This window comes from Macrosteles quadrilineatus, unplaced genomic scaffold (genome assembly GCF_028750875.1).
Source record: "Macrosteles quadrilineatus isolate MER2022 unplaced genomic scaffold, UCM_ALF_1.0 Scaffold_1__1_contigs__length_201487025, whole genome shotgun sequence".
NCBI lineage: Eukaryota > Metazoa > Arthropoda > Insecta > Hemiptera > Cicadellidae > Macrosteles > Macrosteles quadrilineatus.
In genome coordinates this window covers 41,897,065-41,921,167 of record NW_026542594.1, presented here as the reverse complement: position 1 = coordinate 41,921,167, position 24,103 = coordinate 41,897,065, and the positions used below count along the sequence as shown (strand labels likewise).

Sequence of the window (24,103 nt, the reverse complement as noted above, 5' to 3'; positions counted from 1 at the left end):
TTAGGATTCGTTTAGAAAGTTATTATTTAAGATTGGCAAGACGTGAGATCTGAGGGAGCGCACGGGATGGCTCAACTGCTGTGATAGATAAAAGATAACGCGTGGTACAGACACGTCCAGCTACACCGCGACTTAGCACAGCAGAACGCTTTGTTGACATAAAGCTCGTTAAAATACAATCAAGTAGGAAGTAGCATAGGCTACAATACTTTATACACTATTGTGTAGATACTCGATAACCTGAGTTAATAGGGGGAGGGGGGAGGAATGAAAAATACAGTTAATCCAATATAGTATAAAAACATATGACAAACTCATTAAAACGCTGTAAACAGCCATTAACGTCACGATTTACATTTTTATAAACGAAATTCAATATTGCACAATCATTATTATTGTAAATTTCAAATCATTTATCTTGGTTCAGTTGTACAAACGGCAACGTTTAAAATTGTAGCTAACTCAAACTCAACTAATCACTAGCCAAACATTGCATTGCTATAAATCAAATCAAATCAAATCAAATATGCTTTATTCATAAAGTACAGTGTTGTACATTGAATGGTGTCAACTAAATCTAACTTAAATTAATAATTTACAGATTTGCATATCTTGGATCATTATCTAAATCAAAAACCAAGAACCAGGAAATGAAAATAATCAAAACTGAATCAATTATGTACTAACGCTAAGAGGGGAGGTGGAAAAATACTCTTCCAGGGAATAGAATGCTTTCTCTACTAAATATAGTTTTAGTTTTCTCATGAAATTCTTCCTGCTTTGTTCATTTCTGATTTCATTAGGAAGATGCTTAAAAAATTTTAATCCTATATAGGATGGTTTTTTTTCATAGAATTTTAATTTATGTTTACTTGAAATAAGGAATTTTTTATGCCGAGTGTTGTATGGGTGATAATTTGTCTCAGAGGTGCTCAAGCAGTTTTTTACTAGAATAATTGTGTCGTAAATATATTGGCCATATACCGTTAAAATTTTCAGTTCTTTGAATTTGTTTTTGGTTGTTTCATTGTGTTCTAATTTCAAAATTATTCTTATTGCTATTTTTTGAAGTTTGAGTATCCTATCCAAATTTGCTATTGTAGTTGAACCATAAAGGCACAAACCATAGGATAAATGCGAATGGACATTAGCATAATATATGTTTTTTAATGTTTTATGGTTACAAAAATAAGACATTCTAGAGAGTGAATATAGTCCTGAACATAATTTTGAAAGGAGTTTATCAACATGTTCATCCCAGTTCAAATTTTGGTCCACAGTTAGACCTAGAAACTGTGTACTGTGTTTATGTTCAATTTCTTCTGCATTATACATGATATTTGGTTTAATTAACTTTTTATTTTGATTTGTTTTAAAAGTTAAAAAATTAGTTTTTTTAGGATTAAGCTTCAATTTATTTTGCTCTAGAAAGTTTCCAATGTTTGCCAATTCAACAAAACTTAAAATTTCAACTTGTTGCACTGACTCAGCCGATACTTTGAGATTTGTATCGTCTGCATAAAAACAAAGATTGTTCTGAGGTAAACATGAGAGTGCACCACCAGCATCATTTATATAACATAAAAACAACAGGGGGCCAAGGATTGACCCCTGGGGTACACCACATTTAACCCTTTCAGTTTCAGAAGAAAATGTTGTAATTCTGTTATCATGATTATGTGTGATTTCTACAAACTGACAACGATTATTTAGGTATGACTGAAACCATTTTATTGATTTTTTTGTAACCCCTAAAATGAGTAATTTATCTATCAGTTGGGTGTGGTTGACACTATCAAATGCCTTAGTTAGGTCCATGAAAATTCCAATTGTGAACTCCCCTTTATCAACCGATTCAATTATAGATTCTATGAATGACACTGCTGCTGTAATTACAGATTTTCCAGGCCTAAATCCATGCTGAGTATTGTTTAATAGTTTAAATTCTTCTAAATAATTTAATAACTGACAGTTAACAATTTTTTCATAAATTTTTGATATTACTGGTAGGAGAGAAATAGGACGGTAATTTGACACAGTTTCTAGGTCGTCTTTCTTATAAATTGGTATTATTTTAGATTTTTTTAATTGATTTGGAAAAATTCCTGATACAAAAGATGAATTTATTAAATGACTTAAAATATGGCTCAGGCATTTTTTGGCATGCTTTATAACTTTAATAGGGACATCATCGTGTCCAACAGAATGTTTGTTTTTTAAAGAGTTAATTACTTTTTCCACCTCCCCCGCATCAATAAATTTGAAATCAAAACCTCTTTTAATACATTGCTCATTTTCAACAAGACTTTGATTTTCAATCTTGCTCTCACATTGGTTGCCACTGACATCCTGATCAACATTAGTAAAATAATTGTTGAACATGTTAGCAATAGTTCTAGGATCACTTAAGCTACAATTTCCCTCTTTCAAAGTAATATTTTTATTTTTTGTTCCCTTTCCTTTCCCAACTTCAGAATTTATAATCTGCCATACTGTTTTTTGTATATTGGCTGATTTTTGTATTTTATTTTCAAAATAATTTGTTTTAGCTCTGACTAATTTTGCCCTATATTTCAGTTTGTTTTGTTTCAATTCGTATTTCAAGGCAGGATTTTTGTTACTACGAAGTTTTAAGGCCAATAGTAGTAGTTCTTTTTTTTCATTTTTCAGGTCTTCTGAGATCCAATTTTTTTTGCGTTTCTTTTCAGTTACAGTAATTTTGGGAAATGAAATGTCAAAAAAGTGCTTAAATGTACTATAAAATTCATCATATTTTCTTTCAACAGGAGCCATGTAAACACTCTCCCAAATCTCAGTTTCCAAGAGGTTTTTAAATAAATTCAAATTTTGAATATTGAAGTTACGAGTTGTACGTTTTATAGTTGATTGAACCTCTTTTGTATTATTTAGGTTTTTATTTTTTATAAGGAGCAATTGCCCATCATGATCTGATAGACAAGTTACAATTCCCTCAACAGTCACCTTGCAATCATGACAATTTTTAATTATAAAGTTATAATATATATAAATATATATATATAATATATATATATATATATATATAAATAACGTAAATATTAAAGGAACCTTTAGAAAGTGTTATAAGGTACTGCTCATGATAAGATAGGCTACCGATAGGTGCTGTATCACAGCATAGGAATTGATAGGTAAGTAATAAAAAAGTGTCAAATTATATTTAGAGATAATTAAAACACTATTTAAAAAGAATGTAACGAGAACAATCTTGTTATTCTCTTTCTTTTTGTTCTTCTGTTCTTTAATAGGTTTCTCTTCAATTCATACACGAATTCAACAAGTCGCCATATTTAGGCCTACTCATTGCCCAATCACAGCCTTACTAAAGTTACCATGGTTATCACATCGTCATCATTCCCCAGCTGTTGTATCTGAAATCTGTTGTAACATAGCGCACAGCAGACAGAAGTGTACGGAGCAGACGATTGTTGGCGCAAGCGTTGTTTCCATTTCATTTTCACCAAAGGAGCTGTGATGTTTCTAAAGGGAGGGAGAGGGGATCGTAATATCGAGAAAGACGCTGACAATTCGTTAAGCAGGTTACGAACGCTATATGGATATTCTGGCAATAAAAAAATTCCTTAAATTGAGGTGATTTATAAAACTCTAATTTTATTTATATAGAAAGATAAGTTTTCCAGTCCTGTACAACACTGATTCACGGTCTTTTCCCTGTAATCAAAATTCAAGTACAACTTGATACAAACAGAATCTCCGGTTCCCGACCTGGATGATGGCTAGTTATTTAATTTAATTTACAGTTACATATTAGTACTCGTGATAAATCAAACCCGTTATGTAAGCCAAAGCCACACGGTTATTAATCTCACTTGGTTTTGGATTTGCTTACAAACGTGATCGGAAATGGTTAGGGCCTACACAGTATTCTTAAACAACATTTATGTAAACATATCAGTGACAGCTAGGAAAAGGAATCTTTATCAAAACAGCTGTTCATAATTTCATACATGACGTGTTCTCTTAACAGATTATTAGTATTTCATAAATTAATGACGTATGTAGTAAACATGGAGAAAATAAACTAGAAAAATCACACAAAATTGTGTTTTTGATCGTACGTTATTTTATTTCCAAAATAGTGAGGCCATATTTTAATGGCTATAAGGACTCTCTCGCCAATCCTGTGGATACAATTAAACCATTAGAATCATAATCGGTACTCTAGTTTTCTTTAGAGTATGCCATGAGTAGGCTGCATAAAATGCTTTCTGGGCCGTGACAGACTGACATAAATTGAGATAAGACATGTTTCAACTTCTTCAATGTATAAAACATAAATAACCCAAAATATGTATAATTCTGAGCAATGTTCAGACAAAACTATAACTTTATTGATATAAATTAACTGGGTTTGAATTTTAAATATCTTAAAAAAATTATAAAACTTCTTTTATAGTTTTAAAAATAGTGCTGGGCGGGGGAATAATGTTTCTAATTTGTTGTGCACATCATTTATGGGGGGCGGGGGCTGTTGCTCAATTGCGGGGGGGGGGGTGCTTCATGAGTCTAGGGGGGGATGGGCACCCCTGTTTTTGTACCGGTACAGACCACGCATCCTTCCCAAAGCCACCTGGGAAACATAAGTGATGTGGTCCGAGAAAGTGAGTCCAAAGATGTGAACATTACATACATATCCTTTTAATCAGTATTTTTTTCTATGTTTACTTGGTAATGTTGTTAGCTAAGTATTGTTAGCCTTAAGAAATGATATATTGTGTAACAGAGTCGACATTTTTAATGATTCAATTCCTGGGTATGTAAGTGTTTGTGTAAAAGTTGTAAACAGCAAGGGAAGAGGATTGTATATTTGTACTGTTTATTTTATTTATTTTTTTACAATTAAATTCATTATTGAACTGTGATATTATTGTATTAGGTGATTTTAATATTTCAATCTATGGTTAAGACTTTTGCGTGTATCAAGGTGACAATATATGTAAAGAATTATTTATATTTTTGAATTTGCATTGTTTAAGTTTAAAGAATGATATTCGTAACTTTCAAAATAAGACATTGGATTTAGTCATATCAAATTGTGAGGGAGTAGTGGTAGCGAGAAGCAGTGAACGATTAGTTAGTGAAGATCCTTGGCTTTGGAGAAAATTTCATTCATTCATTCATTTCATTCAATTTGCTACAAATATACGAAGATTTACAACAGGCTGACTGGTCAAATTGATATTCTATTTCAAACGTTGATGAAGCTCTTGATTTTTTTACAGCACACTTTATGGTATAATTGATAAAAACTGTCCATTTAAAGAAAAAGAAAAAATACGAAATATCTCTTATGGTTTACCCCTTCTATAATTTACAATTTAAAAATTAAAGAAAATCTTAGAAGGAGGTGGAAAAAAGTAAACACTGATGAACCTTATAACAAGTCCAGAGAATAACAGTAAAAAATAAAAGTGATCTAGCATATCACAATTATGTAAATGGAGTGGTGAAGATTGTATAAATGTTGATAACAATAAGTTTTGGAATTTTATTAAAGGTAAATAAAAGGTATCAGCATTCTGACAAATACTTTCCCCCATAAGCTTGTCAACAACCTTTATCATGAGTAAGTGGTGAGTTTTGAGAAAATATGATATTTTATAGTTAAAAATCACAAAAGTTGCAATAACTTTTGAACCGGCGTAATTGTTACATCAATGGGTTGTTGTACTATTTTTTATAATGATAAGGACCATAACATATTAATTTTGATCAGAACCAGCTTTTCTCCAAAAATCAGATTTTTTTATTTTTTATGGGGAAATAACATAGGCCTGATAAGTTAAAAGTTAAAATAACTTTTGAACCGTAATTTTTACTGAAATTGGATTTGTACCATTTTGTTCAGAATTTAAAGGGCTACAACATACTAAATTTTTATCAAAATCGTTCAAGCCATTTTTGAGAAAATCTGATTTTTCTGTTATTTCATAAGGTTTTATCAAAAAATCTCCAGAAAAAAAATCTAAATTTCAAAAAAAATAAAAAACATTCAACATTTTAAGGACCATAACATACTAAGTCAAATCAAAACCGGCTTTTTTCCTAAAATCCTATTTTTAGCGAATTTCCCATATAGGGAATAAGCTATTACCGTAGTACTCATGGTAAGACCTGGACGCGGGACCGATTTTTTTTTCATTTTGAGGTCCCTAGAGGCCAAAAACACCATCCGTTCAAATTCATATATATATATATATATATATATATGTGTGTGTGTGTGTGTGTGTCCGTCAGCACGATAACTCGAGCAAAAATGATCCGATTTTGATGAAATTTGGTACAAACGTGTAAACATACGTTTATTCGAAATATACTTTTATTTTAGGTAAATGTTGATATTAAAATATGCCAGTTAACAATTCAAATCTTCACACTAGTTCAGCTCTCTTGGATGTGTTGTTTGGTGTATTTTTGCACTCGCACATGTCAATGCTGACTTTATCACAGTAAAGTTTTAGGCCATAGTTCACACATATGTTATAACAACTTTCATTTGCTAGAGAACTAAATTTGAATTTGGAAAAGTTATTTAAGTAAAATGATATTAAATTTGAAGCAATTTTGTTACAAAAGGTTATAGGCTATCACATATTTACATATAATTAGGTTATTTAAAAGTTTCCTATATTACATTATATTGAATCAATTATCTACTAGTCTGCTTGGACAATCATTATATCCTACATGGATTAATAAAAGAGGTGGATTGACATTTAGATAAATTTAAAAACATATGGTGAAAATTAAATTATTCTATAGAAAATATCAGTGAAAATATTGAATTGTTACATACTGTACCTATTCGATAAGTGGTATTCCAAATGGTTTGTAATACTTATTTTGTATTATTTGATCACCACTTGGTCATCATCCGAATGTTTATCTGTTGTACTGTGTTTAGGCCGTATTTTGGTCTGATTTTAAACATATGCCATAACTCTTTCTTTTGTTTACATTAACGTCGGTATTTTGTAACCATCATGGCAACCCATGAGGCCAATGTAAAAATTTCAAAACTTAGAATTACTTTTAAATCATATAGGCATTAACAAAAATTGAAATTGTTTCGTCCTAAACCTTTTAAACATTAGTTGAAACAACCTTGGTAAGTTTGGCAAAAATATGTTCAGCCGTTATTGAGTGATAGTGTTAGAATGTTTACATTGAAGCCAACCCATAGAGCTTCGCTTCGCTTTTCAATCATATGAACCACCCTGAATTGAGGCTATGGTTTATGTAGCCATAATTGTGTAAAAATTCAAAATTTTTCATTTTAATAAAAACTGTTAGTATAGCAGGTTTAATTCCTGTTCTATTGTTTATTTTGCTGGATAAGAAACAAGTCTTAAATATGTAACATACAAAACTATTGACATTATTTGAGGGTTTTGAGTAAATTAAACTGAAATTGTCAATATTTAAGAACACCTCATTGGTAAACTATAGTTAAATTTTTTTTTTATTACATGAAACAAAAAACTTTACCTTTTAAAAGAACTCTCCTTTCTCTGCATCTTTCAGAAGTAAACAAAGAATTTGATCCTGAAACAAATTTGAAACATCTATATATACTTATTTAATACGCAAGCAGATATTTTGTGACAATTACTCCTCCGAAACTACTGAACCGATTGTCATGTTTTTGGTGTCATTGGAAAGAGTGTAACGTGAAGTTGTGCAGGAAACTTTCTTTTCAAGGAAATAATTAGAGAGTAAGGCCCTGGGGCCCTTTAAAGTTTCACATTTCTCCATAAGGATAACATGGGAGATGATTTTTATTTACAGAAACATATGTTTGTTACTTGAAAATAGTCAAAGTCTACTACATAATAATTTATTGCTGTGTGTTATGACTGTTAATGTATACTACATTTCAATCATGGATTGTGTACCTTAAAGTTTACCCATAATGGATCTTAATAGGCCCTACTTTATTTTAATTTTGGGAATAGTAAAATTTAGTTGAGAATAAGTTACCATGATTTAGAAAACTTTACTATAATAATTTATGTATTTAAACTCACAAATCTTTGTCATTATTAAATCGTTTTATGTAAATAAAACAGCTGATTGACAAATCAAACAAATCATCTACTTCATGTGAATAATGTTGTTACACAAACATAGTTTTTTTTTTTACCAATAACTTGAGTCTTTTTTACTTCTGGGTTTTGAGTTTGCAGTTATGAAAGCACCGAGCCAAGTAACTTTTATCTAATTTTCTTTATAAACTAACAGTATTAATGAATTAGTACATGAACTTGACAAGTTAGGTAATTATCTGTCAGTATGCCAAGGGGAAGAAGAGTGGGTCCTCGAAAACAGACAAAGGCGGAGACATCCATCTAGAAAGTCCAACTGAGTTTTTAAATATAGAGGTCAGTGTATTGCCAAGACTCAGATTAGACTAATAAAAGGGGGCAGTGGTTTTATTGATGTGGAATATTACATCAAAAAGGGCCTCATTAATGGCATAAGGCTTCATGTGATCAGAATAGTTAACAACTTAATAGAATGTAAAGTCTTAACTGGGACAAGTGGGCGGGGACATATTTTGATTTCGAGGATAAAAATGTGCCCGTCTGAAACAAATTTAAGTTACCTTTTAAAATGGAAAGATGCTTATTTATGTTATCTTTGGCATTTGCAGCACAAACCCTTTATTTAAAGATCAGCACTGTTCTTACCCAGATCAATTTCAGTCATGAGCAACTATATGTATGTTGTTTTAAGTAAGGCTACATCTTTTAATAGGATACGCATATTCATTACGGAAAATTCTGACCAGGGTAATCTTCCTGAAGGTAACTTTAAGACTAAAATCGTAGTATTCGTGGAAGTGCTTTTGTGATAAAAATATTGTTTTTTAGTGTTTATTTTTGAAAGTATATTCTTCAAACAGCATTGTAAGACCCTCAAAATATGCTTCATAGGCCTTATGGTTTGATATGATAAAATGTTTTGTTAAATGTGTTTTAAAATTTTTTTAAAATAACTAGGAACACACTTGAACTTGAACACTTATTAATATACTAAATATAATACACATACAGCTAGAAAATGACTGGACTGCTTCCCTTCTACTATCTATATATTAATAGGTACTTATTTAATACGCAAGCAGATTTTTTGTGACAATTACTCCTCCGAAACTACTGAACCGATTGTCATGTTTTTGGTGTCATTGGAAAGAGCGTAGCGTGAAGTTGTGCAGGAAACTTTCTTTTTAGGGAAATAATGAGAGAGTGAGGCCCTGGAGCCCTTTAAAGTTTTGTATTTCTCCATAAGATTAACATTGGAAACAAAAATTGTTATGAAACAACACTCCAGCTGTTGTCAGAAATCAAAAGTGAGAAGAAGAGCATAGGTTAATCCTAAACAGTCAATAAGTTTGCTAATATAGTATTATAACAGTTTGCTACAAATATTTACTTAGCAATTGCTCGAATTCGAGCAACATGGACACTAGTTATATTTTAAAACAAACAGTAAAATGGATAAATAGGCAGTTTAAAGTGAGAGTGGATTAAACAATGTGCTACATTTGAGGGCCATTTATTAAATAAGGGCCAGTTGTGTGTATATAGCTTCTTAGTTTGCGTGTACGCCGCAATGAGGCTCCTCGCTGCTTACTGGCGTCATTTGTGAACAGAACGGCGCCATGCACCTCTGTAGATGACGTGTAAACTTTGCTGTGTGTCTCAAAAATTGTTTAAATTATTGAAGCTCCCTCCGCATGCGAGATAGGTCAGTACTGTAATATGATTTTGACAGCAAGAAACGATTTGGCTGCCAGATGACTGAAGGTTATTGACCTAATGCATTGATAGGGGTAGAGTGCAGAAATGGGTTAGGGAGTTTAAAATGGCCATGGAAATTACCATTTAGGAAGGAATTGTGTTTTAGTGGGTACCCAGGCTTCTCACATAAGGCCACAAAGAAAAATCACTGCCATTTTTACACTCCATAACTCATTTCCGCACTTAACCCTCACTCATTGCATTGAGGCCATAAAATTCAGTTATCTGGCGATGAATGTTGGCATCGGATATGCTTCTTGTGGTCAAAAAACCTATCACTGACCTTTAACTCACATGCAGCAGGAGATTCAATAATTTTAAAAAAATTTCTCAACACACAGCGATGCATACACGTAAGCTATAGAGCTGCAAATGGCCCCATTCTGTTCACAAATGATGGCAGTAAGCGGCGAGGAGCCTTGTTGTGGTGTAAACGGCAAAAACGGAGCTAAAGTACGCAAAAACAGCCCTTACTTAAGGACCCTCCTAGTATCACAGAAGAAGACTGAACTAGAAGCAAGAGACAATTCTGAGAAACAGTAATTAATAAGCTTCTGTGTTTAGTCTACAGCCTTCTCACTGCATTAGCTAGGACTTTAAAAGGGCCTAACATATGAGCTCTCATTTTCTAGCACTTAAAAACTAGGTACTTTACAATTACCTACAAATTGTGAACATGTTAAAAAATGTGTTTTACTTTGTTTTTTAATGGTTCACCATGATGTTTCTTTAAAAACCCTGGGTCTTGTACAGTCATAGTAATAAGAAAGATGGTATGTATCCAAGATTTACTTTCTGTACTCTATCAAATTAAAATCGAGGCTCCATTGCAAACCAGACGAAGCCATATGAAAGGTAGGGGAGGAAGGTCTACTCATCAAGGTTTAAATTATCAATATAATACTTATATGTATCATCATTAGTTTTGATTTGATTTGATATATGGCATATAATTCAGAAGAATAATTTGACATGATGTTATTCAATTTGTAGGTAATTGTAGCTCGTAAGTAGTTGCGGGATGTAAAAGGCTGCGCCAACTGTGGTTGCTGTTTTTGATCAATCTTGAAATATCTGTAGAAATTTGTTATAGGTTATGTTCGAAGTAATAAAATGTTGTTGTTTTAGGATATAATTAGGCCTATTCTCCTCCTTTTTGTTTTTGTTTAATGTTGCCTCATAGGTTGTTTTACATAGAATCTTATATTCTATCATAGAAATTGGTTTATCATGTCATATTCGTTCATGATTCTAGGAATGTCATGAATATTAGGTGTTATGTTTGTTATTTCATTTGCAATACTAATAAATAAATAAATAAAAATGCCTTTATTTATCAAGCGTTTCTCAGTACAAATACTGCTTCTCAGAACAACTTTCGTCAATAACAATATAAAACTAACAACAAATAAATAGAGCAATAACAAAACAGAAACAAGACAATATGAGTAACAATAATTAACCATCAGTGCACAATTCTTTGATCTTAACTCTAAATGATGATAAAGAATATTTTTTGAGGCCAGAGGGGAGGTCGTTGTACAGTTTTGGACCGAAGTACGAGAAGCTTCGTCTTCCAAACTCAAGCCTCACTCTTGGAAAGTGAAGCTGGAGACCACCATGGCGGGTACTACGCTGAGAGACCTCCTCCCGGAAAGAGAGCCTCTCAAGAAGGTACTGTGGCTCCTGTAAAACAAGAGCCTTGTGCACCATGCAGCACGTCATGATCCTGCAAACAGTGTCTACTGTCGCCATCCCCGCTACAGCTCTATAGGGAGAGATATGTTCATATTTTTTGAGGCAAAATATGAAGCGAATAGCTGAATTTTGCAGTTTCTGCATTCGGGTCATGTCTACTCCAGAGATGCTGTTTCCATAAGCAGGGAGACAATATGTAAACACCGACAGGACTAGTGACTGCATGAGGCGCAGCTTCGCAGATTCTGGCAGCAGACTTCTAAACCTGTACAGCCCTCTCAGCCTTCCTAACGCGCGCTGCGAAGCATGTGTGACATGGTCAGAGAAGGTGAGGCTGCTATCAAGCACAACGCCAAGAGTCTTTGACTTGTCACACAAAGTCAAAGATTCCCCATTGAGCACAACACTCACTCCTCTCTCGCTGAGGGACTGCACCAAGTCTTGTGGCGCTGTATGCATCACAGTACACTTGCCAGTATTGAGTTTCAACCCATTTGCTTCTGACCACAAAAGGATTTTTCTTAGATCAGAGTTAATGAGATCGAGTGAAGCTCTAATCTGGGATGGCTCATAAGACAAGTGCAGCTGTGAGTCATCGGCATACAAATGAACTGTACAATGTTGCACACAGCTAGGAAGGTCTGCCGTGTACAAATTGAACAGAACAGGCCCAAGACAGCTGCCTTGGGGAATTCCTTGGGTTTTGACAAGCGGGGTTGATGTTTCACTCTCTAACTGCGTCACTTGCAGCCTGGAGTCTAAGTATGACCTTATCCATTTCAAAATATTTTCGTCAAAGCCATAATATTTCATTTTGGCCAATAGCATCTCATGGTTCATTGAATCAAATGCCTTTGAATAGTCCAGCATAACTAGAGAACTATATTTACCCTTGTCTTTGGCGTCAATCATATCACTAAATAAGTTCGTCAGGGCTGTACACGTGCTATGGTTAGGTCTAAATCCAGACTGAAGTTTGGGTAATATATTTTGTGTGTTTATGTAGCTGACTATTTGGCGAATAGCTATCTTCTCTAATATCTTTGACATAGCTGGTAATATTGAGATTGGCCTTAGGTCTTCGACTTTTCTTGGGGCTGTAAGTTTTGGTAATGGTCGGATAATACTAATTTTCCAGGACTTAGAAAATTGTCCCTTGTCTAGTGATAGATTTATCAGATGGGTAATTGATTTTATCGCATACGGACTGACAGTTTTAATCATTTCAATTGAAATTTCATCGCTACCCACTGCTTTAGATTTGATCTCATTCATTACATCCATAACCTCTTTTTCACTGACATATTGAAAATTGAAGGTATTTATAATGCCATCTCGTTTATTATCCATAAAATATTCCCAAAGCTGTTTATCAATATCGGTCTCAGCTCCCATGTTTACAAAATATTCGTTAATCTCATTAGCTTGTAGATCATGTGGAATGCTTGAGTTACTCTTAGAGCCAATTATATCATTCCTTTTGAGGCACGTCCAAAATTCTTTTGAGTCTTTTGAGGACGATAGTTTATCAGAAAAATATGTCTTTTTCGCACTCCAGATCATATTATTCAACCTATTTCTAACGCCCTTATACCTTTCCCAATTCTGATCACATCTATCTTTCCAATAACGATTTCGAAGTCTATTTTTCTCTTTTGTCAACCGTTTAATATTTTCATTACGCCAAGGAGCCTTCCTCTTTGTAATTTTTTTGCACACTATTGGTGCATTGTCATCAAATATCTTTCTAATATTAGACGTAATCAAGGTTTCCACAATATCTATTTCCTGTTCGTTCCTAATACTGTTCCAGTCCATTGCGGCAATCTCAGTTACAACTTGATTAATGTCGAAATTTCTATAATCTCTATATTTTATCAACTTGGCTTCAGGTTTGTTCCTACTTGTACATAGTATGCAATAAATTAACTTATGATCTGTTATCTTAATGCCTCTGTGATCTGTTATACTCGAAGCATCCACTATGCCGGTCCTCTTGACTTCAGTCAACCTGTCCACAATGATATGGTCTAACAAGGTGGCTGAAGTTGCTGTTACTCTCGTTGGCTCATTAATTAGTTGTACAGCACATGCTTCTTTCAAGAGTCGGCTGTAATATTGATATTCGTTACTATTTTTCGACATGAGATCAACGTTCAAGTCCCCTAAACAAATTACATTGTTCACTTCGACTGCAAGATCCACAAACAAAGAGTGAAACAAGGAAGCACGGCAAGACTGCCTCACATTGGGCGGTCGATAGGCCACACATAGCCCGAGTCTCTCACCACTCATTTTCAAAATGATACAAAGTGCCTCTATGCCAGGGCTCAAACTATCTTCAAAGCTGTGACTTTCAAAGTGTATACCATCTTTGATATAGATGGCAACACCCCCACCCCCACCTCCTTGATCTTCTTCACATTCTACATTTGTGTTACGATCAGCTCGCAACAACTGATACCCAGGCATAGAGAAGTCTTCTGATGGTGTTCCAGGGCACAGCCACGTCTCTGACACTCCAAAAACATCGAAGTCAAAGTCACGCACCAGTGAGCACATCTCTGAAAACCCCGTATTCAGAGAGCGCATGTTTAAATGAGCGACTTTGAGTTCTCTGGTGCCCCCCCTCCTAGCAAGTTTCCCGAAAGCCTCGGCGAGGGCGGGTCTCCATGTTGGCTGGAGCCACCATGATGACCGCCAAAAGCCTCGACCCCAGTCACCCCACCAGAAGCAGGAGCAGGAGCAACAGACATGACTCTACCATGGTCTTGCGAGAGAGACTGCGGAGCTGGCTGATCCAGATCCCGCGAAGCCACTTCTAAAATCAGTGATCCGAGTCGTGAGGTGCCTCTACGGTTCAAATGAGTACCGTCTCGGGCGAGGTCTCTCCTGCCAACACAAGTATTAACTTCCACGAATTCAACGTCAAAGTTATTGCACATTAGCTCCAACTGATAGTTGAAGTCGTGGAGAGCTCTATAGCCAATGTCTTGCCTAATTAGGATGCTGTTAAAAACAATTTTAGAATTTTGAAAATTTGTCTTGGCAGTATACAACAGATCCGCCATGCTGTGAAGGACTTCTCGCTTTCCGTGCCCTCCATTGTACCCTGGACCTCCCCTGTAGCCTCTCCTAAGGTTGTTACATCCTACATGAATATAAACTACGCTTAAGTCTAAGTTTACAAAGGTCAACAATTTTTCCTTGATGTGTCCAATTTTTGCACCAGGCCAACACTCTAAGATTGCACCTCGGTCAACACATTTCTTACTGGCATGACGAAGATGTGAGTCGCCTATAAGCAGTACCCTCTTGAGCTTCTTGTTACTGTCATTCGAACACTGAGGCCTCGTGGGGGTGGATGAAGGTATTACTGTTGGAGGGTCAATAGTAGAGGTAGTTTTTGGATGTGACTCGACAGTGTCTATGGCAGCTAGGGACAGTTCGGTATAGAGATCGGCGGCAGCTTGGCTCTCCTTCTCTCGCGCCAACATCGTCCTCACCTCAGACCGCAGAGCCTGCATGTCAGCCTCCAGCACCTCGATGGTCGTCAGCAGACATCTACGCTCAGCATACAGCGCTTCCACCTTCTCCTCGTGCTCTAGTTTAAGCCTCTCGACATCAATCTCTTCTAATTGGTTGTGACTCGCCTTGATTTGTCGGTTTTCCTCCTTTACTTTCTTTAACTGTTCTGTCAAACGTGAAATTTTCTCGCTACAGTCATCTTCAAGCTCATTGTACTCTTGTGCTTTTTCTTTGATACTATTATTTAGTCCAGAAAACTTATTTTTGATAGTAGACACTTCTTCACGAAGAATATTTAGGTCTTGGACAAGTTCTTTGTTTTCCTTACTAATGTCATTAAGTTTTGATAAAAGTTTGGAGACATGCGGGACAAGTTTTTCAATCGAATCCACACCAAATGTGGCTGAGGTGAAACGTAACTCACTGTAAAACTTAGATACAAGTTCAATTACATCATCTTCAATATAAAAAAGACCGTCAATAATATCCAGAAGTTCTGAAGATCTAGTTACAGGCATTTTAGTCAAAAATTAAAAGCTAGTATAATAAATAAATACCTAACTCAGCATAAACTATAATTTATATACCAACCCTACACTAATATACACTAATATACAACGCACTAATATACAAAGGCCAGTTCTTGTAAGCCCAATACTTATTGTTTATAGTCGTAGCATGCAGATATAGTAGATTGAAGTAGGCAGGATGGTCACTATTTGTAAGAATTTTGTAGTATAATCCTGTCAGTAATCATTATTCTTCTAGCAGTAAGTGGCAAATTGCTTTTTTCTGAGTGTAAGGCAATGATAGGCGTGGTTTTATGAGCATCTACTGATATTCGTAAACCCTGATTTTGTATCATTTCTAGTTTTTTCAGTGTATAATTGGCTGCATGACCGAATATGTGCTTACATATTCAAGTTTTGGTCTGACAAGGCTTGGTAAATATCTAAGACAAAGCGTGGGTGTGCACCTTTGTTCCCACATGATATTATTTTGAGTATGTTCAGGTCTTTTAAAGTTTGGTGATGGATGTTATTTATGTGTTCATTAAATGTTAGTTTTCTAGATCTATTGTGATGCCTAACAGTCTGACTTGATCTTCTACAGGGTATATTTTCATTGCAGATTGATAGATTTACTGTATTGTTTTTTTAATTTTTACTTCTTGTAAAACAAATTGATTTCCTTTTGTTTGGATTAATCTCTAAATGTAGTCCTGAATAATACTTTTCAAGTTGGTTTAGTGAATTCTGGTTTTTAGAGTTAGTGGTGTTAAGATTCTTATTGGAGCTGTATATCACTACATGTCATCAGCATATTGTAATGACTTGACATTGGTAGGTACCGGTAATTCATCATTATTGTCTGAGATGTATAAGGCAAACAGGATAGGGCTGATGACACTGCCTTGCTGTAATCCCCTGCACGTAGTTCTGATGTGATCGGAGCTGTTTGAACCCATGTTTATTAGTCTGTCTATGAGCCAGTTAAGTGACAATGTTTTATGAACCGTTTTGAAATACCAAATATGTACATTTTTCTCAGAAGTACACCAACATTAACTCTGTCATAGGCTTTGGTCAGGTCTAAAGATAATAGAAGCATATATTCTTTATATGTCATCGCTACATTGATTTCTGAGGAGAGGTGAATTAGATAGTCTCCACATCCCCTTCTTTTTCTAAAACTATATTAGCTATCTGGAATCAGATTGTGTTGTTCTCAATGAACCATTCTAATCTATTCTTTATCATGTTGTTCATAATTTTCATGAAGATGAAATCAGAGAAATTGAATCTTACAGATTCAGCTTTTGTTGTGTCATAGCCAGGTTTAAGGAATGCAGTTAGCTTGGTTTGTTTCCATTGGAGATGGATTTGTATCTTGTTATTCCATATTTTGTTATAAATAATTAGTAGTTTTTCCAGAGCGACCATAGGTAGATTTTTAATCATAGTATAGGAGATATTGTCATGTCCAGGGCATGTGTCTTTGCTTTTGGAATGTAATGCTACGTTCGTCATTCATTTAAAAATTTTTCTCCAAGAAATTTTTGGGTTGGTTGATTTTTTTTATCAATATCACAAGTTCAGGTTGGTTGGGGACATAATCAGGTACTAATTGTTTAATAACACTATCTTTAAGTTCAGGTTTATTGTGTAAAGGGTTATTATTATGGTTCTGTTTGGTTTTTAATCTGCAAACAACTTTCCAAACGTATTGTGAGCATTTTTTTCACCAATATTTTTGCATAATTTTTTTCCATTCTTGTTTCTTTGCCATTCTAATAATCTCTCTGGCTTTGAATTGTGCTAGTTGATATCTATGGTAGTTGAGTGGTGTCATGTTTATTTTAAACAATTTTAGCGACAGCCTTCTTTCAGCTATTGCTCTGGAGCAGTTTTGATTCCACCATGACTTTGCCTGAAATTTGTTTGAGTTTCCAGGAAAGCTCTTATATCTCGGGATAGTATATTCAGCTGCCTTATTTATATTTGTATAAAAATTATCTACGTTGTCAGTTAGGTCAATATTGTTTTGCTCTACTGCATGTAGGCCCTACTTCATTTTTAATATGTTACTATAGCCCTTCCAATCCGCTAGTTTGAAATTTCTCCGATTGTTTGTTGAGTTAAATTTGCTTCCTTTGCATGAATTATTGTCAATACTTTGTGTGTCAAAGCTTATAAAAATTGGGAAGTGATCACTGCCCATAGCATCATTATGTACGTTCCAACTGTTAAGCAATATATATAGTTTTGGGGTGATGAACGTTAAGTCAATGGTTGAAGGGTTCTCTGTATACTGAGGGTACAGTTGTATGGTTTTCATCGTTAGCGATGATAAGTTGTGAGTCAGCGTAAGCTTCAAGTATTGCTTTGCCTTAGCATCAATATTGTTGCAATTCCAAAATGTGTGGTGAGCATTAAAATCTCCACACAAAATTTTTTTTATGTACTATCATATCTGTAAAAAGAGCTTCCTTCCAAAATCTTGTATTAATGTGATTATTTGGGCAGTAAAGGTTGATTATATTGGCACTCTATAATACCTAATTTTTATTGCACTACTTATTTTTGTAAAGGTTCTTTTACCAGGTCAACTTGTATTTTAATCTGTTCAAACAGTATTTCTTTATGTAAGATAAATGCAATACCTCCATACCCATCATTTCTATCCTCGATAATTATTGTGTAGTTAGGCTACTATCTCTTATAATACTGTCTTTTTAGTAAACCAAGATTCTTGTATTACAGCTATGTGTATCTTATGAAGATAAAGTAACCTGTTAAATTCAGGCCACTTTGGAAGCAATGACCTGGCATTCCACTGTACAATATTTATTTTTCTTTGACCTATTTTTTACCATTGGGTATTTTCCAAAGGTTTGAGTGGTAAGAGCATTTTTGTTGTAGAGATCTTATGTTCCACTGAATTATATAATTGTGCATTTTGTAATTTCCTATTAGCCTACCTATTGATATTGTTTCCAGTACCGTAAGAGTTTTTAATGCTGTTTGTCGTAAATTTTTAGAAGTCACTTGTTTAGAAGTTTTAGGTTCTATTAGGCCTATATCTTTCTGAAACTGAATCAATAAATCATCAAATTTATTTTTGCTGATTGTGTTATCTCCTTGTATCTTGTTTCTCGTTTCTTTTATTTTTTCATTCAGAAGTTTTTTTTAAGTTTACATTGCTGCCGCTAGAAAACGAATGTTGCTGGGGGGTGAAACAGGGGGTGGGGGTGGCGGTGAGTTGTTTAGGGTTCTTATCCTAGGCGCTTTATGGTAAGAGTGATCTTGCTGATTGCGAGGGGTTGGAGTTAATTTGGGCTTAGTATTGTAAGGAACTGGTAGGCTATTAGGCCTGATATCGTGTTCATATTCATCTTGTAGGGGAAGATATTTATTGTTTATAACTTACTTGTATGACTGTATTGATATTGAGATGACATTGGGCTCATGATTCGTTGACTGTGGAGTCCAGCCTTTTCAGCATATGTGGCTCTAGGCCTATCAGACAAGAGTGATTTGTTGCTGTTGTTCAACTTTGATACATTTTGACTTGCAGTGTAGTAATCTTCCTTGTAGTCATTCATTCTTTCATTTATCTTTTTTTGTCTTATATAACTTACTCTGCGCAAGTTGTGCTGTTGCTTGGGAGGGGTCCCTCGCAGTTGACACATTTATTCGATGTTGTACAAGGTCCCTCGTGATACTCTTGACCTGTCCCTGCAAGTTTTGGTTTTGTCGCATGGAGATTTGGCAACATGCCCATAGCGGAAACAGTTGTAACATTGCCTAGGCCCTAATAGCCCTTAAATGTATTGTTTTATGTGCATTCATACATAATTTAGATAAACGTAGCCTAACTTACTCCGGCAGTTTGTAGGAATCAAAAATTATCATCATGAAGTTGGAGTTGATTACTTCCCTCTTTATGTACCTATGTAATGCGCTTGGTTTGAACTATGTGATAGACACAATTGCTCTCATTGGTAAGTTTGTCTTCATTAATATCAGGCTCAAGCTCAACAAATATTACTCCGGTTGTTTACCTCAACCCGGGAGGCGAGTATGAAAACATTATAGTGTACTAGGGGGGGGGGGAGGGAGACTACCAACTGGTTGGCTAATGTGCATCTTTGCAAGTAACTACGACGTTCTTTCCAGCTCGCTTAGGCCTAATGAAATCAATTTTTTCATGGTTATTTTTTTAATTTTTCCAACATCAAAAGGGTTGATTTTCTTTCTATCCCTGCTTTGTACAATGACCTCAAAAGGACCTTCATTGGTTAGGTAGATTGTATTGTCTTTTCCGTCTCATAACATATTTTGTTTTTTGTAGGGTACCTGTTATCACCTGGGGGCAAACTTTCTTTGACTGACTCGGAAGATTGCTTTCTCTTAAGAGGGTTATCTGTATTTGTCTCCATAGTTTCATTATCATTTTGGCCTTGGTATAGGTGTTTATTGAGGCTACAGCTACATTTGTTTCAATTTCATATTCTGATATTGTCGAATATGTCTCATCCAAGGATTGGGCTGAACCTGACCCTGACATGTTGTCATGCCCAGCCAGGTGTTGTAAGCTAACTATGTGGTTATGATAGGCTAAGTCTAGAGTAAAAGACAGATAGAGATATTGTTTTGGTTAAATAAGCTTAAAGTACCACTTACCCACTTATTACATTACAGAATGTATTAGTGAACACGTAAAAAGATACACAAAAATAGGCTAAAGACAACCAAAGGGTTTTTATAGGTATGAATAAAATAAATTGATATCTGCTGCTGAAACAACTAACTCACAACACAACACAACTCAACAAACTCAGCTCAAGATTCAAGATAAGATTCAACACGCAACGCAATTGGTTGGATTAATAAGTTTGAAACATTCAGCTCAGCTGTTCGATTGTTGTTTAACAACAGTGGTTAGGGCTTGACAATTTTGTCATTGAGACCTGCTACCCGCTGGCTAGATCTTTAATGTACTGTAATCTTATACATTCTATATGACGTATATGGCCTATAATCTTATTATTGTGGATATTTATAGACATGCAATGTGGATTCGATACTCCCTGGACCCTGGTGTGGATTCGTCCGCACGAGTGAGTACTACGACTATCCGCAGTACCATAGATAAAATATACTCCCTTAGTAGATTTCCCGTCCTTATGGCACAATTTGTTTTTCAGGATTAATTTTGCCAACGGTGTCATTTAGAGGCTTCTGATTGACTATAACGAAGGTTTAGTAATTGAAAAATTATTTTTGTTCATAGAATAAAATTATAAATGCCTCAAATTCAATTTTATATTTTTTTATTATGAAATTAAACCGTCATAACCTAACCTAACCAACCAAACGTGCTGACAATGAAAAAATCTAATGAAGGTTTATTAATCGAAAAAATGGTTCTGTTAATAAAATAAAATTATAAATTCCTCAAATCCTATTTTATATTTTTTTATTAATTTTTTTAAATGTCTAACCAGACTTGCTAATAATGAAAAATCAAATGAAGGTTTAACCGAAAAAAATATTTCTGTTCATAAAATAAAACTATAAATGGGTCAAATTCAATTTCATAATGTTTTAATTATAAAATTAAACCGTCATAACCTAACCAAACTAGTTGATAATGAAAAAATCCAATACAAAACAATTATGATACTAGTTGGATTTGAACCCAGGTCCTTCGGATCATCAGCCCAGCACTCTATCCACTATACCACCGAGGCCGTTGGCATCAACCGTATCGTCGCGGTAATGATGTTCCCTCAGCCAATCAGAAGCCTCAAAATAATACTGTAGGCAACACTAATCCTGAAATAAAAATTCAGCGTCCTTATGGGACAGCTGAAGACAATTTTAGTGTTAGTTCTGTACGGTTTATGTAGAGGTCATGTTTTGTTTACAATTTATTGTTTCCCGTTATGTTTAACCAAATAATACAATCTAATCATAAACAACAACTTGTCCCCTAATTATATACATACTATAAGACGTATGGCCTATTATGGAAACAGACAAAAATTATAAGTGGCCTTAAGATTATATTTATTCAATGGCATAGACACTATTTTAAGGAACAGAGGATACCTACTTGCATTCAATGGCATTTTTAAGTGGTGTCTAGCCCTAGTGCTGTGTGTCACACGGTGGTCCCATAAGCATGTTTAATCTGCACCTTACTTATCCATGTTTAAATTAAGATTAGTTCTGTTTGTGGAGTCCCAGATGTCCAACAGTTTTCATTTTCTTTTCTCCTTAAGAATAACATGGGAGAATAACGAGAATAAGAATAACGAGCTCCAACCTAAAGGTGAGTGAGCGTTAAGCTGTAGGCAAGTGAGCGCAGCGAACGAGCTCCAACCTAAAGGTGAGTGAGCGTAGCGAACGATCTTCAACCAGGACGTGATTGAGCCATGCGAACGAGCTCATCTTTAAAATGAACGAGCTTTTGACATAAAACCACATTAGGACAGGACGACGTCTGTCGGGTCAGCCAGTATATTATAAGATTAAGATAAAGACTTAGGGCCTACCTCATTAGACATAAATAAAACACAAGTTAAAGTATGATCTTTATTAAGAAACTAGAGGACCCATGCTGCTCCGCAGCATTAAAATAATTATTATATCCGAAATATAATCAAATTTATAATTTTTTCAAATTTATAATCGGTCGGGTGGAAGAGCCAAACGAACTTGGCGAAGAAAACCCAAATTTAACTCCCATAAGAAATACATGGGGAGCAAATTTCGTTTACGTATATGCCAAGTGGGATTATAGATACATTTATGCCGATGCTTGATGGCAAATCTGTACGTGCATACCTTCAATTGGAGACCTCTATCATGAAAATCGGTTGGGTAGAAGAGCCAAACGAACTCGGCAAAGAAAAACCAAATTTAACTCCCATAAGAAATACATGGGGAGAAAATTTTGATTACGTATATGTCGAGTGAGACTATAGATAATTATATGCCAATGCTTGATGGCAAATCTGTACGTGCATACCTTCAATTCAAGACCTCAATCATGAAAATCGGTCGGGTAGAAGAGCCAAACTAACTCGGATAAGAAAAACTAAATTTTTTTAATATATAAGACTAGCTGTTGTATCCGTGCTTTGCAACGGGAAGAGGACACAAAATAGAAACATTTTAATCTTTACATCTGTTGCATATAATAGTTACACATCCTCCAACACTTTTAGAAACAAAATTCAACTTTTATGGCCTTAATAGAAACGTTTAAGTTATGACTTTTAAATCTGGTAAGTAGTGGATACCACCATTTTGGCTTTGATTAATTTTAAATCTTTTGTAGGCTGATATGAGGAAAACTGACCAAATCTTTGAATAAAACTTTCACATACGATTTACCTTCATCTCCCTTAGTTACATATCTTTTTATTTATAATTGACATTTTAAATTTCAATTTTGAAGTAGCAAAAATACTAATTATTAAATTTAAATGGACATTTTTTTTTTAATTTTATTCTTTTTCATATTAAATTACAAATCCTTCCATCTTCAGTTTCTTCTCTCACAATAAATTATTAGAAAAACTAAGTCAGCTGTTATAAACTTTAGAAATATTGTTGTGTCTTATCAAAACAGTCTTTTGAAATATTAAAGAAACTATATCTTTACTATAAAATGTGTTAAACAAATAATTTAGCATTAATGACAGCAGACAAAACTAATATGATTATCAAAGCGAGGACTAAAAAATGTAATAGCAAATACAGGATATGTTTCATTGCATCTCTGATTCTACTCTACAAAAATATCAACAAACAACTCAATATACAAACCAGTTCTTTTAATCAGTTCGTCCATTGTCTTTAAATTTTCACACTTAGCATTAAGTAAACATAGTAACAGATATTGCATTGATTTTAGAAACAAAATAACACTGTGTACTGCTTGTTTTATGATATTTTCCTTGGTTTAATTTAATCAGTGGTGTGGTAAAACACAAATAATAAATTTATCAAATAAAGTAAATGTGAACTGAAAGCTATGTTAAGATAAAATAAGAGTATTTTGTATTACCATTTGATAATTAAATATAGTTACACATATACAACAGATTTTAGAACACAAAAATCAATGACGTACAATTTAGTTATTAATGATATTCTTTAGTTTAATTTAAGCATAGGTTTAGCAAAGCACAATAACTAAATTTACCTAAATATACATATAAAAACAATGTGATATGCAAGTTATGTTAAGTTAATCTAACACATGTAGTAGCCTGTTTCCTTCTCTTCCTATAGCATAATATGATTGCAGATACCTTAATCTAATCATCATATACAGTTCCCACGCTCCGGACAGTTCGCCTTGACTACTTCTTTCACCACTTCCTACGTCGCGGACCTGTTTTCCTCACTTCCCATAGAAATTTAGGAATGCAGATACAGTACCTTAATCTAATCGTCATAAACAGTTTCCACATCCAGACTGCTCACATTTGCTACTTC

At 34.4% G+C, this 24,103-nt stretch overlaps 1 protein-coding gene across 2 annotated transcripts in view; it reads right to left on the bottom strand.

Moving 5' to 3' along the window:
* Positions 1-20,411, bottom strand: part of LOC128982825 (uncharacterized) — a 124,502-nt gene extending 104,091 nt beyond the window's left edge. For both annotated transcript variants that reach the window (XM_054401851.1, XM_054401850.1), the window contains exons 1-2: positions 20,273-20,411; positions 7,546-7,602 (exon numbers count right to left, since the gene is read on the bottom strand). In XM_054401851.1, coding sequence (XP_054257826.1) covers positions 7,546-7,574 — 29 coding nt within the window. In that variant the 5' untranslated portion in view covers positions 7,575-7,602; positions 20,273-20,411. The remainder of the gene's footprint in view (positions 1-7,545; positions 7,603-20,272) is intronic.
* Between the last annotated feature and the right edge of the window lie 3,692 nt (positions 20,412-24,103).